Source organism: Vanessa atalanta, chromosome Z (assembly GCF_905147765.1).
Source record: "Vanessa atalanta chromosome Z, ilVanAtal1.2, whole genome shotgun sequence".
Taxonomy (NCBI): domain Eukaryota; kingdom Metazoa; phylum Arthropoda; class Insecta; order Lepidoptera; family Nymphalidae; genus Vanessa; species Vanessa atalanta.
The window spans coordinates 4,245,321-4,271,655 of NC_061902.1; the positions used below are offsets into that span (position 1 = coordinate 4,245,321).

The 26,335-nt window shown below is 29.3% G+C and overlaps 3 protein-coding genes across 3 annotated transcripts; 1 reads left to right on the forward strand and 2 right to left on the reverse strand.

Moving 5' to 3' along the window:
- Positions 1-780: 780 nt before the first annotated feature.
- LOC125076005 (geminin-like) lies at positions 781-4,028 on the reverse strand. The gene is made up of 5 exons (XM_047687925.1): positions 3,968-4,028; positions 3,777-3,889; positions 2,486-2,617; positions 2,279-2,405; positions 781-1,344 (listed from the first exon to the last, which is right to left on the reverse strand). Exons 2-5 carry the CDS (start codon positions 3,887-3,889, stop codon positions 1,276-1,278), a joined length of 441 nt encoding a protein of 146 aa, XP_047543881.1. The 5' UTR covers positions 3,968-4,028; the 3' UTR covers positions 781-1,275.
- A 620-nt stretch (positions 4,029-4,648) lies between these two features.
- LOC125075898 (triosephosphate isomerase) lies at positions 4,649-6,909 on the forward strand. Its single transcript, XM_047687745.1, has 6 exons — positions 4,649-4,805; positions 4,929-5,053; positions 5,571-5,682; positions 5,762-5,871; positions 6,041-6,247; positions 6,626-6,909. The coding sequence occupies exons 2-6, from the start codon at positions 4,943-4,945 to the stop codon at positions 6,830-6,832; spliced, it is 747 nt and encodes a 248-aa protein (XP_047543701.1). The 5' UTR covers positions 4,649-4,805; positions 4,929-4,942; the 3' UTR covers positions 6,833-6,909.
- Positions 6,910-8,240: 1,331 nt separating this feature from the next.
- On the reverse strand, positions 8,241-25,350 carry LOC125075897 (putative fatty acyl-CoA reductase CG5065). Its single transcript, XM_047687744.1, has 8 exons — positions 25,288-25,350; positions 11,613-11,812; positions 11,154-11,462; positions 10,281-10,476; positions 9,911-10,109; positions 9,566-9,805; positions 8,905-9,162; positions 8,241-8,443 (listed from the first exon to the last, which is right to left on the reverse strand). The coding sequence occupies exons 2-8, from the start codon at positions 11,808-11,810 to the stop codon at positions 8,281-8,283; spliced, it is 1,563 nt and encodes a 520-aa protein (XP_047543700.1). The 5' UTR covers positions 11,811-11,812; positions 25,288-25,350; the 3' UTR covers positions 8,241-8,280.
- Between the last annotated feature and the right edge of the window lie 985 nt (positions 25,351-26,335).

Below are 26,335 nucleotides of genomic sequence, written 5' to 3' on the forward strand. Positions count from 1 at the left end.
ATATCGCCAGATAGCAAATTGTATACTATTACAATAAATACTATTTGGGCCCAACAAGTATGATAAATTGTAAAAACCAAAAATAAAACAATTTTCATTTAAATTATAGGGAAAATATAATGGGAATAAATTATAATACTAACATATTTAGAGCTTTTTTTAACAGCACAGGTGTCAGGTACATAATTATAGTACAAGATTCCAGTATTATCATCCTGATTAATGGATAAAAAGTATTTTATATCAAATTTAAATGTTAAGGTAAGTAAAAGTTATATATCGCGATAAGGTTGTCTGATTGTTTCTTGTCCAGGATAAATTAACATTGTACTTGTTTGTTAAATAGCCAAATTAAAAACCAATCGAAAGTATGAAGTCACTTAGAATATGCGAACGTTAAGTTAATTATTTTGTAAGTAAGTCGATACTAATAATTTTTCTGTTTAATAAATAAATCTTAAGGTACAGATAATTTAATTGCTGGCACAGTCACATAGGTGGCGAAAAAACGAAGCAGAATATTGCGAATGAACGTGTGACAGATAGGTCATAAAGTCATAAGACTTGAAATGCATGTAATTTATAAAGTTAATATATAAAATATGAATCATATTAATACTTATTTTTTGACTGAAAATGTATATGGTATGTTATATAAAACGCACTTGTTTTTATCAATGTTATGTATTTATTTCAAATATAATTATTATTCCATTTATTACAATTTAAAAACAGATAACAAATGAAAAGCATAATCGGATAAATTCGATATACAAGAAATCATTGAAGTAATATAATAAAGGAATTGTATCCTAAGAAAAAATTGTGATATTATAAAATTACAAATTATATTAACACATAAAATATTATTGTTATTTCTTAAATATAGAGTTGATTAAAAAAACATATCAATTTTCAAAATCTTTCCTGAAATTAATTGTGAACTGTTTAGTTTATATGTTACCTAGTCAAACATATTGATATGATTACATGATAAATTTGATTCTCATCAACAATGGCACTATATTTAATAGAATATTTTCACAGTTCCTAACTACTTAGCCAGAACAAACAATATTCCTTCACACAGGCAACTTTTTTGCTAGTTTTATAACTCTGAATGTTATTAAGTATCAATTAGAAATTACAAATAATAGATTTGTTTAGCTATGTCAAAACTAAACCATTCATCTTTGGGAAACAGACACAGAACAAGTGGGCCACCAGGATGGTAAGCATGACTTGTTACAAAAACTTTTACATTATCAGTCTTCCTTATTCAATTGATTCATTAAAATCAGCTACATCTATACCGGTGTCATCAGCTGTGTCCCGCACAACTTCCTGAAAAAATAAATAAATTATTAACGCATTCTATTAAATTACTAGCTGCACCCCATTGTTTTAATTGTGTCAAATTTTAAAGAATATATAGAATATGGAATAAATATGTATAATACTATTTTTTTTTTTTAGCATTAGCAGCCTGTACGTTTTCCCACGGCTGGGCTAAAGGCCTCCTCTCCCTTTGAGGAGAAGGTTTGGAGCATATTCCACCACGCTGCTCCAATGCGGGTTGGCGGAATACACATGTGGCAGAATTTCGTTGAAATCAGACACATGCAGGTTTCCTCACGATGTTTTCCTTCACCGCCGAGCACGAGATGAATTATAAACACAAATTAAGCACAAGAAAATTCAATGGTGCCTGCCTGGGTTTGAACCCAAAATCATCGGTTAAGATGCACATGTTCTAACCACTGGGCCATCTTGGCTATACTTGCATAATAATATATAATGCTTATGTATAATACTATAAGTTATAATTTTACCTTTGTTCTTAAGTTAAATTAAGAAAAAAGGTACTTATTTTGAAAGCATATGCAGGCAAAAATGTTAAGAGAATAATCGTTCAGATTAAAAACTCGGAACATAATAATTGTTTAAAATGTTGTTAATGAAATCAAAATCAATGCTTTTTTTTAATAGGACATGTATAAGACTGCTATATATAATTTGTAATACTTCTGCAGTAGGTGCAAAATTTTTACTTTTAAATGTTTATTTGATATAAGTAATTATGTATGAATAAAATTATGGCAAAATGTTACAAATAATTATAACAAATTAACTTGTTACCACACTATATAAAATTTCATAGTAAAAGTGAGTACTATGAAACTTTGATTAGCACCATCAGATATATAATGTTATGTGCCTGTTATTTAACTGGTGACAACAACAACAATAAAAAGTGTGTGTACTACAAAATACTTACTTTAAACACATCAATAAAACTGTTAGCTTCTTCCAGCATTTGTTTGTAATGGAGGTTTTTTTCCAATAAGGACTGTTTAATTTTATGTAATCTCTCATTTTCATCTAGAGCATCTTTTAAATCTATCCTATAAAGGAAATTAATTTATTTTTATAATAAAGTCTATAATCTTATAAGGAATTTGGAAGAAAAAAAAAATTATTATACCGTTTCTTTTCAGCAACTAAATTCCAGTACTTTTCTGATGGTAAATCCACACTGAAATCATCATCTGACATACATACACCTAAGCTTACTTGGATTAACTTGGAAACCATTTTCTTTTTTGGATCATTAGTTCTGAAATATTTTAGAAATTTTAATAAACATGAAAATAATATAGACGTTTCAAATTAGTGTAAAAAAAGACCAGCACTATAATTTAATATATTAATTATTTAATTTTATACCAATTATTTGTATTATTAATAAGACTTATATATTTATTATAAGACTGCTATATATAATTTGTAATACTTCTGCAGTAGGTGCAAAATTTATAGTTTATATTTATGTTTATTTGATATAAGTAATTATGTATGAATAAAATTATGGTTATATGCAGTGATCGACTAATCGGATGCATATTTACCTAAAGTTATTTTTTCGGTAAGAAATTATGAAAGCGGCTCCTTAAAACATGTTTTTTAAATTTAAATCCCAGGATTTCAAAATTTCGGGAATGCAAAAAGAGTTGTTTGTCGCTATGTAGAGTGAAGAAAGAAAATTACTTAACTTGACGTTTGCAATGACAGTTTGGCAATTAACTTTATAACATAAGCCAGCACCCGATCTATAGTCGGAAAGCACTAAACGATAATTCTGAAATAGCTTGATTTTTTACGATCGATACAAAAGTGCATTCCATATTAGCAAACACCTGAACGCAAGTATCTGTATTCACTCGACTTAATTCTATAACCAAAACACTGTATTCGTCGATTCCGGAATCCCCGGATTATTTCGATACAAAAGTGCATTCCATAGCAGCCAACACCTCAACTTTAGGTAAATATGCATCCGATTATTCGATCAATGGTTATATGATACAAATAATTACATAACAAATTAACATTGTTACCGCACTATATAAAATTTCATAATAAAAATAAGTACTAACTAAATTTCATAATAAAAATTATTAAAAACTTTGATCGGCTCCATGAGATATATAATGTGCCTGTTATTAAGTATAAGTTCTATCTCTATAAAATTTGACACAATTAAAACAATGGGGTGCAGCTAGTAATTTAATAGAATGTGTTAATAAATATATATTATGAAAAAATTATCAATTCTTATAATAAATAGTTGATTTTTTACTTAAGTGGTTTAACCACTTCATTAACTTATGATATCAATAAATTTCTAAATAGATGACAAAGTCCTGAAGCTAAATTTAGAAAATTTATGGAACTTTTATATAAGATGAAAATTTCCGAAATTCACATCGGTTTACCTTGTTACGAAATAGTCAGTGAGATTTTTTTTACGATTTCCGACGGCTGATTTATCTATATTTTTGTTTTGTTCTGTTGTATTGAGGTTCAATAGAGAATCATCAATCGACATCTGAAAGAATAATTTATTCATTTGAATATATAATTGTTTACATCATAATTATGAAAAATTAACAAAGAAAATACTTACTGTTAAAGATTTATTATTTTGTTTTTTTCAAAAGTTTTTACCTTACCAGTTAATGAACTAAATTATAAAAAGAGTGAATTTAAAAAAAAAACATCCATTCAAAATTCGTTAATCGTTATTATGTTTATACTTTATAACTTTTCAACAAACGCCAAAAAATCGTTATCAATTACAGATTACATAAATACATGTTTACACAACCAGAATGTCTTTGAGAGTAACAGATAAAGTTCCATTTTTGATATTTCATTTTAACTTAAATCTAAAAGCGTATAATATTAAAAATACATAAAGTAATGTTTATTGTTTTTTAAAAAAAGAAATATTTAGTTTTTTTCAATTGTAGGTTTTTATATATCTAAACGCATTAACACAAATCATATGATGTAAAGATTATTATTTGTTGTTGTTGATTTGTTCAATAAAAGTTATTTTTTCTATTAATATAATATATTATAGAACTTTTACAGGTATAAGTATTTAATATTTTTATATTGACTTATTGAGGTGTGTCATCGAGGATTTAATATTTTTTGATTTGGCAACCTTATTACATTTCCTTTCTCAATGTCAGAAAGGTCATTCGATATAAGTTTGTTTTATTCGTTCGCATTAAAGTTTCTTCAAAGTAAACTCACAGTTGATTGGTTGAAATGAAACTGTTGGCTTAGGTTTAACTAAATAACCAATGGTTTGTCATCTTTACCGGCACTGTCATTTTAATTAGCAACGAAAACAATCTTTGTCCGAAATATAGTTCACCCTATCAGGTCATCTGTTTCTGGTAGTCGAGCCGGTTACACCTAGCAGCTTTATATTTCATTTTTTAAATAGAACTGTGAGTATTTTTTCATGTAATTGTACTTAAATATGCTTTCTATAATTTATTAGCTAATATCTTACGTTATTATGTACTTATATTGTATAAATCAATCAATATAACAAGACCCTATTCCTACAGTTTGTGAAATCACCATGGGCCGTAAATTCGTTGTTGGTGGTAACTGGAAGATGAATGGAGATAAAAATCAAATTAACGAAATAGTTAACAATTTGAAGAAAGGTCCTCTTGACCCCAATGCTGAGGTAGGTGTATCTTAATGTCACTAAGTTTAAGTACATATGGATATTGTGTAATAAAGAATAATAATAATTAGACAACTCTTAAATGATCTATATAATTAATAATAATGTCTTTACATATGTCTGAAATATAAAATAATAATACTTAAATATTACCTTCAAATTAAAGACTTAATTATAATAAACTATTTAAATATTTTAAAAGGTACGGAGAGTGTACAATGATGTTACAATAAATGGTGTTTCTAAAGCTAAGAGCAAATTGCATGATATGTAAATCATTCCACCGATTATTCCACAGGTTGTGATAAATTGATGAGTAATCTGTGAATTTTAACATAGAGTGGGTAGTCTAGAATCTCTATACACTCAAATTTTATTATTTTAAATTGTAATGAAATGACCAACAGTAAATTGTAACCAAATGAAATGGATATTAAAACTACCCTCAAATTGTCATAATATTTTTTTTTACTAATGTTACATTATAGTACATTTACATTATTGTTACATTTTTCAGGTTGTTATTGGTGTGCCTGCAATTTATCTGGCTTATGTTAAAAGCATTGTTCCTAACACTATTGGAGTTGCAGCTCAAAACTGTTGGAAAGCACCCAAAGGTGCTTTCACAGGTAATATTCATTTATTTTATTAGTCTTATAGATTAGATAAAAATATTATGGAATAATGTAACTATTGTAAATTTTTTAGGCGAAATCTCTCCAGCTATGATTAAAGATGTTGGTGCTGATTGGGTAATCCTCGGTCACTCAGAAAGGAGAACTATCTTTGGGGAGAAAGATGATTTGGTAGCAGAGAAAGTAAGACTTTTTTCAAGATATTAGAATTATAAACATTTATATATCTACTGTAATACAATTTTGTTTTATAATATAAAGGATGCATGGAAAAGTTTATCCATTATTTGTCGTTTTATATTTGTGTGTAAATGAAGCAGAATATTTATAAAGTTACAATATATTATTTCAGGTGGCTCATGCTCTTGAATCAGGATTGAAAGTAATTGCATGCATCGGTGAAACCCTTGAAGAAAGGGAGGCCGGTAAAACTGAAGAAGTAGTTTTCAGACAGACTAAAGCTCTGCTGCCAGCCATTGGTAATAATTGGGCAAATGTTGTTTTGGCTTATGAACCCGTATGGGCTATCGGAACTGGCAAAACTGCTACACCACAACAGGTAACTATAAGATTACTTTTATCTTACTTATATTGTACAATGAATTAAAAGTTGATGATTCTCCTTCACAGCCTCTGTGAAAATGGATTATGTAGTGGTGCAGTCTTAGATATGACTTTACTATTTTGATTTAATAAAAAACATAAATTTATAGGAGAACTTTATTTTGTAATGTTAAGACTAAGGATTAGGCAAAATTTTTGAATTCTAATCAACCCATTGGAGGTTAATCATTTTAGCATACCAAGATAAATAAATATAGTTATGTACTTAATAGAATAATGCTGTGCTAAATATGCATTAATAAGAATTATTTATGTGTGTTATTATTATTAGAATTTAAAAAAGTCATGTGGGATAATATAATATTTGTTTTAGGCCCAAGATGTTCATGCGTCTCTTCGTAACTGGCTGTCTTCTAACGCATCTCCTGACATTGCTGAAACTGTTCGCATACAATATGGTGGCTCAGTAACTGCAGCCAATGCTAAAGAGTTAGGCGCTTGCCCAGACATTGATGGCTTCCTTGTTGGCGGAGCCAGTCTTAAACCTGAATTTGTTGATATTGTGAATGCTACTCAGTAAAATATAAATACATTCATCAACTCTCATGCAAATATTAGTGAAAATATATTAATCAAATATTATTCTGTTATAGATGATACCATAGTTATTATTTTTATCAAAACAGATTTTAAAGTGTATAGAATTTTGCTATTACATTACCAGATCAACTATTTTATGCGAAATCAAAATATATTATCATGTTTACAAATTTTAAAAGCCTTGTATATGTAAAAAGCTAGCGAGACAATTGCATTCTAATTGTAGAGATTTTATATTTATTGAATTGTGCGATTACATGATGCTTGTGAAACTGTAAGAAGAGTATATGAAATGTTTTTTTTTTATTGTATTTCCATTTGCAATCATTTATATTGCAAATGGATTTTTTCTATATTTATTCATTGTCTGTCGATAGACAGATTTTTGTTTTAAAAAAACGTTTATGTTGTATTTAACAAAATAAAAGTCTAAATAAATGTTTAAATTATTTATAAATTTAACAACATGCACCCATCCTCATAACTAAAAAAGTCATAAGATTACAAACTTAAAAATATAAAAAAATATCAGATAATTAAAAAAACAAGTAGACATGTATTATTTGGTAAAACTAACATTGTATGCAAATTTGCGAATGTCTGCCTGTTTTGAGGTAGATTTTTATAAAAAAAAAAGTTTTGTTCTAAATTATTTTGCTGTGCAACGCAATGAGAAAACATTTTTTTGGAAGAAAGTAAAGTGAAAATTAATTACAATATAATATTAAAGTAGGCAGAATAATAAATATTTTTGCACAGATTACATAACCACTACATATTTGGCTGTAAGCGTGTAGTCTTTACTTTCTTTCGAAAAATGATGTTATTTGAAAGATGTTTTTGATGTATCTTTTGGTTTCCATACAATACATACATTGTAAAATTAATAATTATAAATAACATTTATAAAATTTTTGGTCATTTCGTTTCTCAAACATATTTATTATTTAAAAATATAGTTTTATATACGTAAATATATTTAATAATAATTTAAGCACCATTGCACCCGTAATATTTGATTTTATTGAATGTGTATGTTGGACTTGTTTTAGAATTAAAATGCATATTTTTGGTTATCCCTTGGTTATCCGAGTTTGCTAAGATAATATATGTTTTAAAAAAACAACATAACGATTCAAGATTCAATTCAAATCAATATCAACTTCGAATTTCTAAATGTTCTAAATTCAGTTTCCATTTTTAAAACTTGCGGAGTTTCGTCTTTATATCAATATTACTGTCCAGAACCATTACTATATCGATTTTTTATAAAAAGTTCTCAGTCACCGTTCTGTTACAAGACAAAATCCTTATGCCTTACAAACTTTGTATATAATCCAAGTTAATATTCTTATACATTATATTTAGATTATTTAAAATTATTTCCTGACACCTTTGACTGATAGGCATTACATGAAAATAAAATATTCAAATGTCTTCATCGAACACAACTCGTCCTAGTATCGGCAGGAATTTCACAAAGGAGCCTCCGTAGCTAAAGGCAGTTTTTATTGGATTGAACCAACATGCCAGGAAGGATAAAATCATCAACCAAAAGAAAATCTTCACAATCCAATCCAAGACGTATAAACTGTTAAAGGGAAATACAAAAGTTAAAAAGTAAAAAAAAAAACACTCCGGACAATAAGAAAATTGTTGAATTGGCAGAATTTGAATGATATTTGTTGATAATTATCAAATTACAATTTAGAAAATTATTGGTTAGTTCACTCAATTATCTATACTGACATCTTTAATTACGTAAACTTTGAATAATTTAATATTTTGCCTGTTGACCATCGCTTAACATATTTGCTCGCAGAGAGAGTTCTCGTTATATTTCGCGGACCACGACGTGTCCTCTCACACCCAAAATTTGTGCACGTATTTTTATCCGTGAAGGGGGTCGAGCTATGTCGCGTTAGAGCCCTTCTCCCAAAGCGTCAATGCTTCGAGCATTCTTGGATAGAGGGTGTTAATGACGTGCTTGCGAATAGCTTTCGTCACGTTATATATTTTAAATAATTTCTAAAAAAATATATTTATACTTACAAGTTATGGTATCTTCTGTTTATGTGAATTTTACTAGGATCTTCTTTCAGACAGTAAATTCTACCTCCCTCCACACATAATCTCATGTATTTATCACGATCAGAGTTAGTTAGATCTGTATTGAACGTAACCTTATCTTCGTCGTTGAGTTTTGTTTGAATACTATCGTAGTTTGGACATGGGAAGTTCCAAGGTCTCATTGTAAAATATTGTAATACGTCGAGACCTTGATTAATTCGGTTCTGAACTCGTATCATACTGAAAATGTAACGTGATTATAAAATAACAATTATTTAATAATAAAAATAAAATAGTTATTTAAAATTGATAAACTTGTAGACTATGAAGTTAGATGTTATGTCCCTAATGGATGTATATACTAATAGCATTGGATCACTTTTGAACCGATTTTTAGTAATGCAAATATATATAAGATTTGTAAAGTTTTCTTCTTTTCTTTTGTCAATATCGTCAGTCCGAATCTTTTTGATATTATATGACGTAATCAATTAGATACGTTGGTGCTCATAATTATTCATCTCATACTTACTAGTGATAGAAAATTAAAAGTTCTGTAGATTAAGCATAAAAAAAACCCTCAAGAGGAGGGGACTTTGCCTGGTAGAGATGTTTACATAATAATTATATAAATTGTTCTTACAAACGCTTTTGTCCCAGCAAAAAGAAAATAAAATCGATGAAATACGCAGGTATCATGTGGTAGAAAATCCTTCTGTATTCATGTAGTATATGATTGGTCGTTATGTCACCGTTGGGGTACCAAAGTGGCAAAGCAAGTGGGTATTTACGACCGTAATCTTTCGCTACTTGGAGAACTTCACCCCAAGTCGTCGGTTTCTGGTGGCCAATATTTACGTTGTATATTGGAATCATTTCGGTCCTGAAACATGTTGGTTTAAAATATATAACTTTGTATAGACATAAAGTGATGATATAGTATACAGACAAGAGAAGTTGCTTATTATTATATTATAGAATTATTCACTTTTTTGTCTTCGATCCTTCAATCATCCCTATGGCAATGATTGCGTTGATAGCCGTGTCTACAGGAACTACTTGTGCTATCAGATTTCCATCGCATAACATGCTTCGAATGACACCTTTACCCGCTCCAAGCATGAGTCCCACTGGACCGTTTAGACTGTCAACCCAACCTGGTACAGGTTCAATTAACGAGGGACAAACTGGAAAAAAATATATGTAAAATGTACTAAATATAGGATCAAATATTTGTAAACTACCGTTTAAGATATTTGTAAATTTTTCCATTATAAATTCGTATTTTTATTTATTATAATATTTTTTTTTACTTTTATTTATGACTATGACTATAACTTTTTTTTTTATAAACTTACCTATACTAGGCCGAACTATAACAGTAGGAAGATTATTATATGCGTTTTCTACTATACTTTCAGCTAATCTTTTTGAATAAGTGTAGCAGTTGGGATGAGGACCGAGTAGAGAAGGAGTGAGAAGATTAACTTGCTTATCGTCCAACCATTCGATTAAATGCATGATTTCCGATGGGTTCACTGGGGGGGCGTGCATCTAAAATATTTTTAACTTATTTTTAATAATAACCGGTTTCAAAACTTAATTTTATTAAATTTGGAACAATCGTATCTCGGGGACGTAATGTATTGAGCATATGTTTTTTTTATTTTTTTTAATATTCGACAAAATCACATACATTACTCTGATCCCAATGTAAGTAGCTAAAGCACTTGTGTTATGGAAATCAGAAGTAACAACGGTACCACAAACACCCAGACCCAAGACAACATAGAAAACTAATGAACTTTTTCTACATCGACTCGGCCGGGAATCGAACCCGGGACCTCAGAGTGGCGTATCCATGAAAACCGGTGTACACACTACTCGACCACGGAGGTCGTCAAAATACTATATATTATATCTACTTACTTCTTTTGCATTGTTTTTTTGGTTTCTGAACAAAATTCAGTTAACAAAAAGGTATGTAGATAGTTATTTAAGTACATATTTCAATATAAAACGTGCGAATAGGACTACTTAATAGTAAGTGTCACCACTATACTCTATGCTCATATGGTTAATGTTTCGTTGCCAATGGGAACTTAAATGTTGATGTCTCTTGTTAAAAAAATGTTAAATACAAAATTGCCATGTTTCAACTTTTGTTGACTATATATATAAAACGGTCGTATCTATTATTTGTTACGGATAAAATTTAAGCAAAAACATACCTTTTCTTCCAAAACGGCATAGTCGGGATAGCAAAACGCTGTTGATAAATGAACAAAAACTAACAAATTTTTGAAATACTTTGCCACATTAAGCGCTCTCTGTGTCCCACATGTATTCATATCCACGTTATCTTTGAGCGGCGCTTCCAGCCTTAAGGTAGCAGCAAAATGAAAGACTACAGATATCTCATCTGATAAATTTTCTAATTCTCTTTCCGATAATCCGAAATTATCAAACAAGACATCTCCTTGAAGAGGCTTTATTTTTTTTAAAGCTGATGGTTTCTCGTTTCTCAGACGATCGAATAACTGTAACGTTATATATAAAAGTATTTTAAATATTCTGTTTTAGAATTCGTATGAAGGATTGGAAGAAAGTATGATTGTCTTTTAGAACTGAAGTAGGTTTTTAACTTTAATCCAACCTTTGAAATTAGATTATTACGTTTAATTTCTTACCGGCAAGCGTTGCATGTCTTCGTATCTTTGTTGGATGGACTTTCCCTTTTTAGGTCTCATTAGTACGTAAATATTTCCAATATCCGGTATACTGTATAGAAGTTTTTCTAAAAGAACTTTACCCATAAAACCAGTTCCGCCTGTTACTAGAATATTTTTCCCTCTGTAGAAATCCTTTATCGATAAATTGCTTGCCATTTCTGAAACAATTCGTAATATTTAATTTCATTTAGATGAATGAGAATGATAATTTAAATTTAATAACTAATTTACGAAAATCATTTTGGATACGATGAAAGTATAATTTCGGTGATCAAATTTGGGTCCAAGTTTTATTCTGTGATATTCGAGCGAAAAATACAAATATAATATAATATTGCTATGACACGTGGTGAGATGTATATAATTTAATTAATTGAATACTTTAATGTTAAAAATTAGTCTCTAAGCTTGTACATTCAGCAGATTGCGTATGAAGTATTACAAAAATCTTGCACAGATTAGGGCTATTAAGGATAGATTAAAGTAATGCAATTTCAAACTCACTCCGTATCATTACAGGGAAAATTTGCTAACAACGCAAGCAACGCATTCATTATTAAATAAATACAAGAAATTTTGTGCTGTAAATGTCAAAACAATATTTACAGGAAAAATTTTTATAGCACATAATTAAATCTAGAAAGATCTCTGGATTTATATTCTATTGTAGAGAAGAAACGACAAGAATTACTTACTACTTATATTATACTTTTTCGAAAGTAAAATTACATCATCAACACAATATACAATTAAATTAATAAATATGGATTAAAGTTAACTATTATCTACTAACTCCACTGTATAATATAACTTGTATGTATATATTATGTATATATAAAACATAAGCTTTAGTTACCTATTTTGTAAGTATAAAGTATGTGAGAGATTATATGAACGATATTTATATTGATATTTAAGTTTATCTTTACTTCTCACGTTTAAGCAATGATGGTAATGATGTCGGATACAATTAAGTTATATAATTGAGCCGAGATGGCCCAGTGGTTAGATTGCATTCAATTTTACCGGTGTTTGTTAAATGTTCAGTTGCTTAATTCTTGTTTAGTTATAATCTATTTCATGGTGAATGAAAACATCGCGAGGAAACCTACATGTGTCTAATTTTAATGGAATATCTACATGTGTATCCACCAAACCGTATTCGAGAAGCATGATTTAACAAGTTCCATACCTACTATCTGCTACTCCTCAAGAGGGAGAGGAGGCCTTAGCGAAGCAGTGAGATACTAACTAACTATTACTTTAACTTCAATATCGTGAATATGTACGTAATATTTTTGTAAATATAGTTTAAGAAAACTGTTAATATTCCTTCTTCAACCAAGACTGTAGATTTTCATTCTTTGGGTATAATAAGTTTTGTTATGTAGGTACTAATTACTATCCCAAAGCAATCTACCGTAAGATATATTACAATACTTTGAAACAAACCAAAATACTTTTTTTTTGTGGAACTGATAAAAAAGATCCCATAGTGCTATCTATGTCGGTTTTTTTTGTTTAAATTTTATTTACTACGCATGGATTTTTCTTAATTGGATAAATAAGGACTTGAAGTTTTGAAATTAAATGGTGTCCCTAAAATACTAAATAAGCAATACTGTTATTTATAGATATTAAGAACGTTAAACATGTTTTGTTCTTTTGGATTTTGAAATTGAATGATTTGTTTTGACCCCATTTAAAAAAACTAAAACTTCAATACTATAGTGCCTAAGTCGTTATAAATAGCATTATACAAACATCTTCAAAAAACAGAAATATCGCGAGCAAAAAATACAATATTTAACAAAAGCTTTAACTTATAAAGTAAGATCGTATAAGTACATTGCAAAAAGAGTACCTAAACTATTTATTAAATTTATCATCGTAGAACAACCATTTTTGTACATATCAAGTGGCTTGTTTAAAAGAAAGTTCTCATTTAAAAGTGGTAAAACAGCGTACTTCGGTCCACTTCTATATCGACTACTAAAAATTCTAAGCATTTATCGATGTCCTTCTGACCGTCTCCGATCATGGCGAACATTCTCGTCCTTAATGAAATTAGATGATATAAAATATAGGTAAAAAAATATATTTTACTAATTAATACGCCTTTGTGTTTATTGTGGCAATCACACGGCTTTCTCTTCTACGTGTTAAGTACTAGTAGTACAACTACACCACCTCCTTCCATCTAGCTCAAAATTTTCTTCTAGAAATTAGTCTCTGAGTGTTTATACTAAACTAGTGGTCGCCCGCGGCTTAGATTACGTTTTTGGGGATGGTCGTCAAGCATTTAACATAACAGTTCAAATTTACTTCACATACGGTTTAGTGAAAGAAAAGTTTGGCCGTGATAGAGCAACAGACAGACAGACGGACATAGTTACTTTCGTATGTGTAATATTATTATAGAAATACAGATTAGGCATTCGTTTAAAATACATATTAGTCATGTTTTATGATACATAGAAACGATTAAATTAAAAAAAAAATATTTGTGTGTTTTAATTAATAGTCTTACATTACAATAATATGCACATTTTTTTTTTAAATATTGAGACGAAAAATATCAGTACTTTAAATTTATGGAAGTAAAATTTTATTATTTCGTTTGGCTGCTCATAACACACGTTTTAAACTTTAGTGAAGTGGCATCAAATTTACATTAAAAGTGAGTGGACGCGAGTTCATGCTAAAAATGGTACAAAAACTCAATTACGGTGTAATACATTTCTAGATGCACACCAGTTTTAACTGGTTTACACTCGTTCTATGGTAATACATGTGACACTCGCTTTTACGGACCCCACGTCACATGTTTTAAAATAGTTCGAGGTGACTGAAATGATTTATGTTTTCTATTGGTTTCGTTTTTATTCTTTACCAAATCAATCTTTATTCTTGCGCATGAAATAATGAAATTTCAATCAACTTTCATTTAGAAAACAACAAACACAATCACAGAATTAATACTTGATAATACTATAGACAAAATTGTTTTATAGACATTATAGTTAATTTATTTATTATAATTTAAATTGCCTCATGTTTGCATATATTTTATATATAAATGCCGATTACATAAACGTTAAAAATGCGGCTTAAAAAGTTCTTTGAATATTACATACGTGTAAATAAAAAGAACAATATATATATATACTGGTCTGTGTTATATAAATAAAGGTACTCTTTATCAATCTTGTTTGTATGTTGGTTTAGAAGCATTTTTTTAATGAGTATGTTTTCACGTGTAAATTAAATATCATATGTGTATAACAAATATAACATAGCCGTTACAAGTTTATTTCATAATAAATGAAGGGCACACTAATAGCACTTCTAAAAATAATAATAATAAGACCGTCGAACGATTTGGCGATATTTTGGTTACCTTTCACTATGAAGTAGTTTCATCGGAAACGCGGCCATGCGCTTGTTTGTGCTCTTAAATCAGGGCGCCAATTCTTTTAACAAATTGTCGCCTACTCGCAATAGAATCGAAATGTTATCGTTGCCGTTCAGCCTTTTTCCTATTCAACTAACACGACGATCCAGTTGTCGTTCGATCGAAGTTGGATCGAAATAAAATCGGAATCGTATCGTAACATATATAAATAAGTAGATTTGGCCCTATGTTACGATTAAGCTGTTTATTTTTAGTGAGGAATAGTCGATGTTGGATCGGCAGGGCCGGACCGTGTGTTCAGGGGGGCCTGGGAGCTAAAACTACTTAAGGGCCCCACTTAAGACACACCTGAACGTAGACTTGAATTAAATTAATTGAATGGGTTTGATTAATTGAAGGATTCGCAGTTCTGTTTAATTTAATAGAATGATGGATTCATTCGCATTATCGTCTATTTTTGACTTTGACTTGACTTGACTTAGCTGGGGGCCCCTTGAATCCACGGGGCCCTAGGCTGAAGCCCAAAAAACCATACGGTAGATCCGGTAACGTAGGTATAATAAATGTTATAAGCTCATAAGTCCGCAAAGCGCAGAATAAAACATGTGTTACCTTAAAATAACTCGTTATTTAAACGAAGACAAAAAATGTATCACCTTCGATGGAAATGTTTCTTTCTTCTAAGAAATAATGCATTTAATTATTATTACTTTTTTGTATATTATTTTATATTTAATCTAAGCAACTCTACTTGATTTTATTCTACATTTTAAAATTAATTATTTTTAGAATGTATTCACGCTAGTGTATCACAAAATACAACGTACGCTGACGTTTTGCGTAATGCTGCCGAACAACATAGCTAGTTTTCGTCTTTTTTTGGAAGACCTGAGATTCTGTCTAAGTTTCGTGAATGACATACTTTTTAAGAAAAGTATTGTAAACTCGTAATTATGATTAATAGTCATTCCAAAAAAAAAATATTATTCGGTTTTTTTTATTAGATAGAAAATGAAAAAATATAATATTCTTTACCATACCTATATTATAAATTGTTATTCAAATTTCCGGTTAAAGAATGATTTTGAATTTATATTATTACACTTCGGTCATGTCGAATTTCCGTCTCATCGCTTATGGCACCAAGACAATAGAGAGTTAATTATACTCTTTATTGTTTATTCGGTTTTCTGATATAATTTAATAAGAATTTTAAATCATGTTTTACTCGATATGCAGTTAGAAATACATATCCGAGAATAAATTTTCCCGCCATGACGAGTATCTGTCAATGTTTGTGTTACCAAAATAAAAATATAATATAATTATTCTTTTCTCTAATGTTTAATAGACAAAGAGTTATATATTCAGCTGTAATATACAGATAATAATAATAAATTCTAATTGAGTTTTAAAAAATTGACAGCGTCCCTCCAGGATTAGTTAATAAGACGTCATCGATAAATCATCTTTATTAAAAAAAAATACACACAAATCTATGATCAAATTTACCATGACTTCTTATACAACAGATCGAATTTCAAATATATAATACCCGCTTAATGGTATTCGGATTGCCTAGCGTTTACGACTACGACTTTCACAGTCGTAGTCTTCCCGATCAAAGAGTCGGGTGATGGGTCGTTGTTGTCTAACACTAGCTTTTCATATAATTCGAGAGTAAAATCGCCACATTGGTAATGCTATAAAAGAGTCATTAAAACAAATACAATACAATACAACAATTGACTTTGTATTATCATAGTTATTTTATTTATAATAATTAAAAATATTAGATGAATAATTGCTTAATACAGAAAAAAAATACGTTCTCGTCATAAACACTTTAATAATAATTATATTGATTGTGGCCATAATTGTAAGGGTAATTGCTATAATTGATTTGTAGTGTAAAATGTTACGTAACTAATTCATATAAAATACCTATCCATATCCTATTCTAATGGAAGTAGGGAAAAAGAAAAACAAACCTTAGATTTACGTATTCCATTCGATTTACTAAATAATCAGTAATCTGTATTTATAATACAACACTATTACAATTAACTACTTATATTCACTTTAATTTTACTTCCAAAATTCCGATAACAGTTTCGTCGAGGTTCAAAACGCCATTTTTTCGCATATGCATAGTGAATATCATAGATAAATCAAGCTCTCAACCAATGAGATCGCGTCAATTTGCTTTCAAATGATGGCTTTTTCCTGTTATGGTTGGAATAAAGTATGGAAAGTCATGGGTCAACGTCTCGTCCCGCACTGCTTTATTAGGCTACAATGAGAATCGCGAAAAATATTACAAAATATAGTTTGCAAAAAAAACCGAAGGTAGTAAACCACCTCCTTAGTAAAAACCTATGATAGACAGTTTAGGAAAAAAAAAATATAAAAATAAGGAAACTACAGAGGTAATTTGCATACATATTTATTTCTATTACTTCTAGTGTTTTTAATTTTTTTGTAATTATTAAAATGACATAAAAAATATACGTTAACCTACATAACATGTCACGTTTGGCTTAACATATGTATATTTTTAATTTTTTTTTTTCTCATAATAATTACCGAGACTAAAGAATTAACGTCATTGAACTTTTGCTATTTAACATATATCAACGCCTTAACGTAAAATTTACTTATTTTTATTCTAATTACATTTAATGTACCCATTGACAATAAATGTGTGTGTCAGTGTCCGTCTGTATTAGACTCAGTAACAATTTTGTTTTATTTATTTAATTTATTTGTCACATATGGCTTTGGTATTCAGTATTAAGATACGGATTTATTTGTGTCTATATTGATTTTATATATGTCCAGTCTACCAAAATATCAGCTGGGGAAATAGAAGTTAAGCGGTTAATATAAGTTCAGCAGTGTACTAGCAGATTCTGAGTTTTAAATAGAGACTGCGGTCAACCACGTAATTTTGTCTTTTTAGAATACGAAAAGTTGCAGCAGTTAGTACCTATGTAGTTTTGTTTTGCCCCGAACCACTCACGATGGATTGAGTTTAATGCACCTTGAAATGTTTCGTAAGCACTTGACTACGTGATGACTTGCAAAGTTTGCGCTGCTAAAAGGCGTTTAAATTCAATATATAAATTTCTCAGCGAGGTCCAGCAAATAACTTATTTACAAAATCCGAATATTAATTCAGGGAATACCTAAAGATAATAATTAGATATCTATTCAATACCTAGCTTTATTACGTCGGTGATTTTGTTTCATTAGATTAAATCTTTAAATTTGATAAAAGAAAATAAATAATACAAAAATAAACTAAATAGTTAATGAACAAAGTCCACTTGTATAATAATAACGTACACCATTTTACTTGAAAATATTTCAAAAACCTGCTAAAACGCTCTATGAATCATAATTACCTATTCTTAAAAAATGTAAATTTAGTTTAAAAGATAAATTTATGATAGTGTTTCATAAAGTGTACTGAATGAAGATACATATATGAACTTGGCAACTGAAAATCTGTCTTTCTTAAAATATTTTTCCAAGTTTTTTTTTTATGTGGAGTTAGTAAAACAATTCATCTATATAATATTAGATAAATACTGTAAAGATTGGAGTTAAATATTTATACTGAGTTATAATCATGATTGTTTCATCGGTGGACAATATTGTTTTCGTAAACAATATTGCCAATATATATATTTTGCCAATTTTATCAGTTCATGATCGACTGGTATGTAATGAACTCTAGGACTATAAAATATCGGGGTATTCCCGGATATATCGAACATCTGGCAACCCTAGTCGACAAGTAGAATAGAAGATGGAAGTACCTACGAAGGAAAAGTTTGTACATACATCCCTACGAACAATGTTGCAAACACTTCATGTTGTGAATAAATAAAATTAAATATGCTAAAATGTTTCTATATCATCTTTAAAAGTTATAGCGATTGTTAGTAGTAACACTAAAAATGAAATATCATAAAAACAACATAAATAAACGTATAACGTCTGAAATAAAATACATAGCTATTTGCAACGCTAACTTGATTTTATTGTGTTTGCGCTAAAGTGCAGCAAATGAAAAATAATTAGATAATAATGAATATTCATTAGCGTATAACAATAATGATATATAATTAATAATTATGACTAGTGGTAAATTATGTTTGATGTTTGCAGGGATTTTAAAAGATTTGTGCGCTGTAAAGGCAAATGTGAGGCTGGGAAATTCGATATATTCTATTTTGACGCATGCATACATTATCATGGAATATTTATATGTAGTGTTACCGTGTTACAGTTTGAAGGGTTAATGATTCAGTATATAACAGGCTCATTTTGTACAATATCCTAGATTTCAGTTGGATGAATATTCATTCTCGCAAGCTTTAAACGCTATTATTATTGTTAAATTTTATTACTGTTTATAATAAATCGTTCTGAAATTTATTTAAATATTTCATATGAAAGTAGTGCTTATGGTTAACGGTTACACAGAGCTGATTAGGAATCTAATTGTTATATTTTAAATTTTTATTAAGCATTTTAATCGGTTTATTTTATTTTTCTAAGTTACGTTATAAGATAAACTCGATTTTAATTGTCGGACTTTGCTTGACCATTGTGTAATATGTGACGGATCTTCGGTAGACGACTTTGTCAATGCCATTATTGTATAGAGATTAACTCCATTTGTTTTAGCTCACACACCCTTCGCTATGAAAACGATGTAATAAAATGTTCATATATTGCTTTTTACTATTCTCTGTAACGGGTCGTATTTTGTCCTTAGCCATTATTGAAGATTTGAGGAAAAAATATGTGAATTTGTATTCAATCATATTTTTGTACAAATAAAATTTATTTTTATTGATGACGACAAAGCTCTTCAATAGCCGCTAAATAAAAAATCGGTTGTCATATTGAGGATTATTTGTCAAACGAATCATTAATATATCATCCAAATTATGATGGGATATCAACTGGGGAAATTTGTGGTTTACAGCAAAGAGGTCAAGCAGACTACAACATATCTTTTAATCTACACTGATTAACAACCCGCAATGATTTCGCTTAAATACTATAATGATAATAACAAGATAAGATAAATATGGTATGATGTAGTGTTCAATATTACATACATACATACATAAATAAAAAAAATGCTCAACTTCTATAAGAGATTATAAATTTCGATAAAATTGCTATAATTTCAGTATCTTTTCGCCTGAGATGCAAACAGAGATATTCGAGAAAGAAACATAAATAGATTACTCTTGTAACTTCACGTTAAACCGTTTCCAGTATTATACTCGCTGTACACTTGAGTCAAGTTAGATATTTCCTCAATTTCCTTATTTCATGTGATGTTCATGAAAGTATCTATGTTAAAAATTTCGTACAGGTGTCTACGGCAGACGATCGAAACCTATTCACAATTATTGATCATTAAAAAGAAATATTTTTTAATTCGTATAATCGAGATATTTCAATATTAAAAGCGGTTAAAGCGTCGGTCATGCACATGAGCTTCACGCCACATTTGCCCGGTTTCTTCTATACATATATAAGAACCAGGATTACAGTATCTTTGGCAGTTCGATATGAAAATATCATATACAACTCGGATATACGTGTAGCCGGATCATTTCTCTTTTTTTCTTCTCTAGTATTACTAGGATCATCAAAACGTTTTTGCGAAAAAATGCATCGAAATAATTCCCTGCCTTTGCCATTTGTGGCAAACAAAGATGCAGTATCTTCTTTATTGCTTTTGAAAATAGCAGTCAAAAGAAGGCATCCTACGAGCGCTACGTGCGCTTCAATAATGTGCCTCATTTCTTGTAATTTTCTATTAGTGTGTTAAACAACTATCTGTAAAATATCTTCAGAGAACAAAATATTCCCGAAGTTTTCTTCATCAGTACAATCACGCTTTGATTTGTTGTAATAAAAAAATTGTTGTTCCTATATTGATCAAAGGTTCATCGTCGGAGTCGGTAACAATCTCTGGATCTCGTTCTTCATCCTCAGACACGGCTATCTCACTTGAAGTGTCATGGTCGGATTCTAATGCATAATTTTGATCCAAATCGCGATCCTCTTGGTCGCTGATATCATTATCAGTTTGTGCCAAAACTTCAGTCACTCGCCGCTCATAATCGTGATTATTTGGATTCATTTTGAATGAAATTGTCCGACTAAGGCTCACAACTAAAACATAACACTAAAGGTGACGTAACGTCAAAATGACGTCGGGTAGCCTCTAAAACCTAAACTATGCGTGTACGACGTCTACTAGGCGTCGCGGTCGCAGGGGGTAAAGTGGAGTGCCGTAAAACATAAAAATTGTAAAATCCCGGAACCCAGGGACAAACGCAACGCAAAACGCTAATGTTTTAAAATAATTGCAGGACAGCTTTCATAACGATTTTTTTTGTTCTTAAGACATTTTTTAGAAAAAAATAAAAAAATATTGAAATAGTTCTCCGTCCTAATTTAAAAATGTCTTGCATTTTATTGATATTGTTTGTTATTTAATATTGATAAATAACCAGTGTTTAATCGTTTTTATATATCAGAAAAAAAATTGATTAAAAATCGATTTTTTTTAAATAAATTTTTGAAGTTGCAATTTTGACTTATTTTGAAAAAAGCTAAAAAACGCGATAACTCAATAATGGCTCACTTTTGCATCATGCAAATGGGGATTTAAAATCATCGCTAATAGGAACCCCTACTACCGCCTAACGGGAATACGTCGAGTTAACAATAATCCTGTATAACATTAGATGCCATTAAGAAAAAAACTAAATGTAACCACAGAAAACTGACTTCAGGAATTTGCCTACATACAAACTTAAAGTAAAAAAAGAATGATATTTATTATACTCTAAAAATATGGTTATACTTAATATCTCACAAGACTGTCATCGATAAAAAAGTTTTTCAAAGTCTATTAAAAAACATATACACACAAACCTTCGCATTGCAAAAACAATAAAATCAATTACAAATAACAAACAATATACAACATTTAATATAGGTTAAAGTTCTAATTGAGCTATTGACTAAGAAAAAAACCATTTGCGACGTAAATTCGTCGATGAAATGTCAATATGTCTAGGCGGCATTAAGTTACAAACATGACTTAGATAAATAATAATTATATGGCATTAAAAATGGAGTATTAGCTTGTGATATTTTACGTAATTATTTAATCGCTCTAAATTATATATTTCGCTAAGCTTTAAAATTGGTACGTTAAAAAATTAAACTATTGAATTATTGTAATTAGTTTAATTTTTAACGTTAAATAATTAAAATCTGTGTGCAACCGGAACTTCTGCCCACAACACGATTGTGAAAAAATATTATATAATATTTCGGTCTAGGGTTTACATGGGAAATGTTAAAAGTTAAAGAACATTCGCTTCTTACCTACTCATAGTTTTCGTAATTTAAAAAAGGCAAGATTAATGACTTATTTATATTAATTATGATTATTATATTTCGTTTCGATTAAGGCAGTTCGAGAATGCAAATTCGGATACTCTTGTGGCATATTTTTTTTTAATATTTGATTTTTGACCTACATTATACATAACTGATTTATAATTGTCCTCTAGTGTTAAAAACATTAATCCGGAATTGTATACATAAGAATTATTTACATCAATACCCCAACTGTATACAAATACGAAATAAAAATAATACTTATAAATAAATGTTTCACCATAAATAATAACGACGGATAGAATCAACATCTGTTATTTACCAACAATTGAATTATATAAATCTGTGTGTGTGTGTGTAGCATAGACATTATTGTTCATTAAAAATATATATCCTGTTGATTAATTAACTGTTAAAAATGTTGCCAGGAAGAATATCAAATACTATCTGAATCAGCGTGTTTATTTACGTGTAAGATGATAAACTTTACCTACGTATTGTACACAGATCCTTCCCCCCATTTTAACTCCTTGAATAATTATAAAAGTAGCTTATGTCCTTTCTCGGGACTCAAACAATCTCCTCATCAAATTTCATCTGAATCGGAAGAGCGGTTTAGATGAAAAAAAAGGGGAAAAAATTATAAAAATAAACAAACAGGTTTGTATTGGTACTTAGTATAGTCCTTCACTCAACTGACTATACCGTAATTGTTTTTAGACTAAAGTACTCACAATTTATTTAAGGTATTTATTTATGTCCGTTTATATTCTTATGAGAAAAAACAATGTGTACTATTTTGTAAAAAAATATATATCCATTAATTTTAAAAGATTTTACGCAACAACGACGATAAAGTTACTGGCGTAGTTTATCTAAGTATTAGTATTCTTTTTATAGGTATTTTTTGTAAACACCATGCAGGATGGAATTAATTTAATTTTTAATTCTTTACAATTTGACAATGAAATTCCTAGTTCGAATTAGAAATTCAATACGCCTAATGAGGTTTACCAGTCCGTTTTACCAACAAAAAATGATACGACCAGGTACGTTATTTTAGTTTTTAAAAAAATTGTCGCGTCGTTGTTTAATTGTTACAATCACAGAGCCCATAGTTTTTAATCTAACTGATCAATCTGATGTTGGAATTAAAAATGACACAACGCGTTCATAGCATAGCTTTAGTACATTGCGCCACTTCTAATGCAAAAGGTCGTATGGGAAAAACATGCTTTAATGTTATCATGACCAATAATGTATAAGGTAATTATTAAAGCTTTAAATTCAAATATAAGTCAGTGACATACGACTTATACAGTTTTAAATTGAAATTAATGTTTACATAAGACCTTTAGCATTAAGAGTAACGATAAATGATTGCATTCAATTTAAATACGCTTTCTGTGTCGGCTGAAGTCTTGTTGACTAATAGGTAAGTGTTTATTTAATTATATACTTCAAGGCTCCAGAGCAATTGATTCTAAAATTTACGACAAAATAAAAAAAAATAAAAAAATTATGTTCTTGTCTATGAACATCAGTCAATCGTCAATTTATGTCGAGTCTTTTCTATAATTTGGATTGTGGTTATTTTAATGTTATTACGTATTTTATTATTTATGATAGATGACTGCAAGTTTTCATTGGCCTTACCAACGACGATTTCTTCATCGAAGTCGAATGGTAACTGAGACTTTGATATCTTCGAAAAGAGTATCGTAAAAAAGACTTGAATGGAGATCAGTAAAAGGCAAATCTTAAAATTGGACTAATACTTAAAGTCCGCGATTCCTATTAACAATACTTTTGCTGTTTGGTGATAGAATATTTGATGGGTGCGATGAGGTCGGTGCGGACCCAGTCGATTTTGCACAAAGCCCAAATGTATTGTAATTTTTAAAAGCACTTATCTCCTATTTGTTAAGAATCATAGCGAGAAAAAATCAATACATTAACGATAAGTGTATTTACACTAAAAGGCATAATCTATACTAACATTTTAACCGCTGAACTAATTTAGATTCCTGGGGAAGGAATGTGTTGGCAATCGATACTTTATTTGACGAAATACAGAAATGTAATTTCAATGTTATTTGTTTAAAATAAAACATGCAGTAATACCGTAATTATCTATTTCGCGAGATTGTAAACTGTCGAATAATTTCAACGGTTAACTTAAGTTCGATTGTGAAGGTTGTTCTACGGTATTTATTTATTATTTACTTTTTAATAAAACATATGAAATTTTAATATTTTTAAAGTAGTAATAGATAATAATCTACAGAAAAAATTTACGTTAAATTGTAAGCATTACGATACGGTTTATATATATCCTATACACATAAATATATATATATAAAAAAAATATTATATAGGTAGATATAGTAAGTTATTATTTTTAAATTAATAAGTACTAAAAATTAATAATGATAATAATTCTTAATAATGTCAGTACATTAAGTATGTTATTTTTTAAATCGATTATATCACAAGAATTAGTTTAAATATACTATTATAAATAATTTTTAATATTATAACTAGATATGTGACAGATTTGCTTATAATGTTACACGTCCGATAACTTAAGCAAGAATAATAACAAACTGGATTTAGCTCATTAACATACATCAAATTAAAACGAATACATTTTTTGCTAAACGCATAATAATTGTAACATAAAAAAATATTATAAATATATATATTTCTTGAGCCCATTGTAATCAATAAATTGTTTTACATTTTTCAAAATATTGTAAAACTCACTTGTAGTAACAACGTTGTCCGTACTAATCACGACCTCCACGAGAGCCTCTCACGCACACCGAGAACGCACTGGCGCTTGCGACGTCGGATGAAACTTATAATAGTGTAGACTACGTTACGTAGTTTTATACGTTTTATATACATTTTTTTGAATTAAATATAATTTTGGTTTTGAATTTTTTTCTATGAATTCGTACAGGAACCGGATATATAAAATATTATCATGTTATATTATAGAATCAAATTACATAAAGTAAAATGAAATCTTCTCTTACTATCCCTCGACTCGAAATCAGTTAGCTATCACTATTGGAGCCCGATATAGAAAATTAAAATTCGTGGCGAAAGGCTCGGATTTCGTTGTTGTGTCATAGCTGTCAGCTATGACAGAACGAAATTTTGAGAACCGACTGTTTATATTAAAATGAATACTAGGTACTTTTATTACTTTAATAATAATTTTATTAATACAGAATAAAAAAGAATACTGTATAATGAATCCCATCAAAACATAAATGTGAAATGACAGCCAAGTTCAATATTAAGATATAGGCCTTGGTTGTTGACTTCAACGAGAAAGGGAGTGCGATCTAAATGGGTGCCAAGTTCAATGATCAGTTCTGCAATTTATTTATAACTACATAAAATAACATTTCTGTTTATAACTTAGGAGAATATATTGTAGCCTAAGGTCTTTCAACAAACTGGCAATAAAATGAAATTTTAATACTGTATGGAATAAAATATGCATATTATCTGCAGGTTTAATATGTTACAGGTTAATCTAAGTCAATCATAGGAGAAGACGTTCACATTGATTTTTCGTGATATCATTGGGCGATATGTTGATAATCTATATGGTATTAATTATTTATTCCTAAAAAAATGATGAGTGTTGTCAGAAATGAGGAAGTAATATTCAAACAGATACAAGTAGTAAGTTGTAATAGAGTTGTATGGTAAATAAAGATATCAAGAAGTGGTCGTAGTGCACATTACGAGTATTGTAGAGCTTTTAGGAAATAGCATGCAATATGTAAATCTGAGA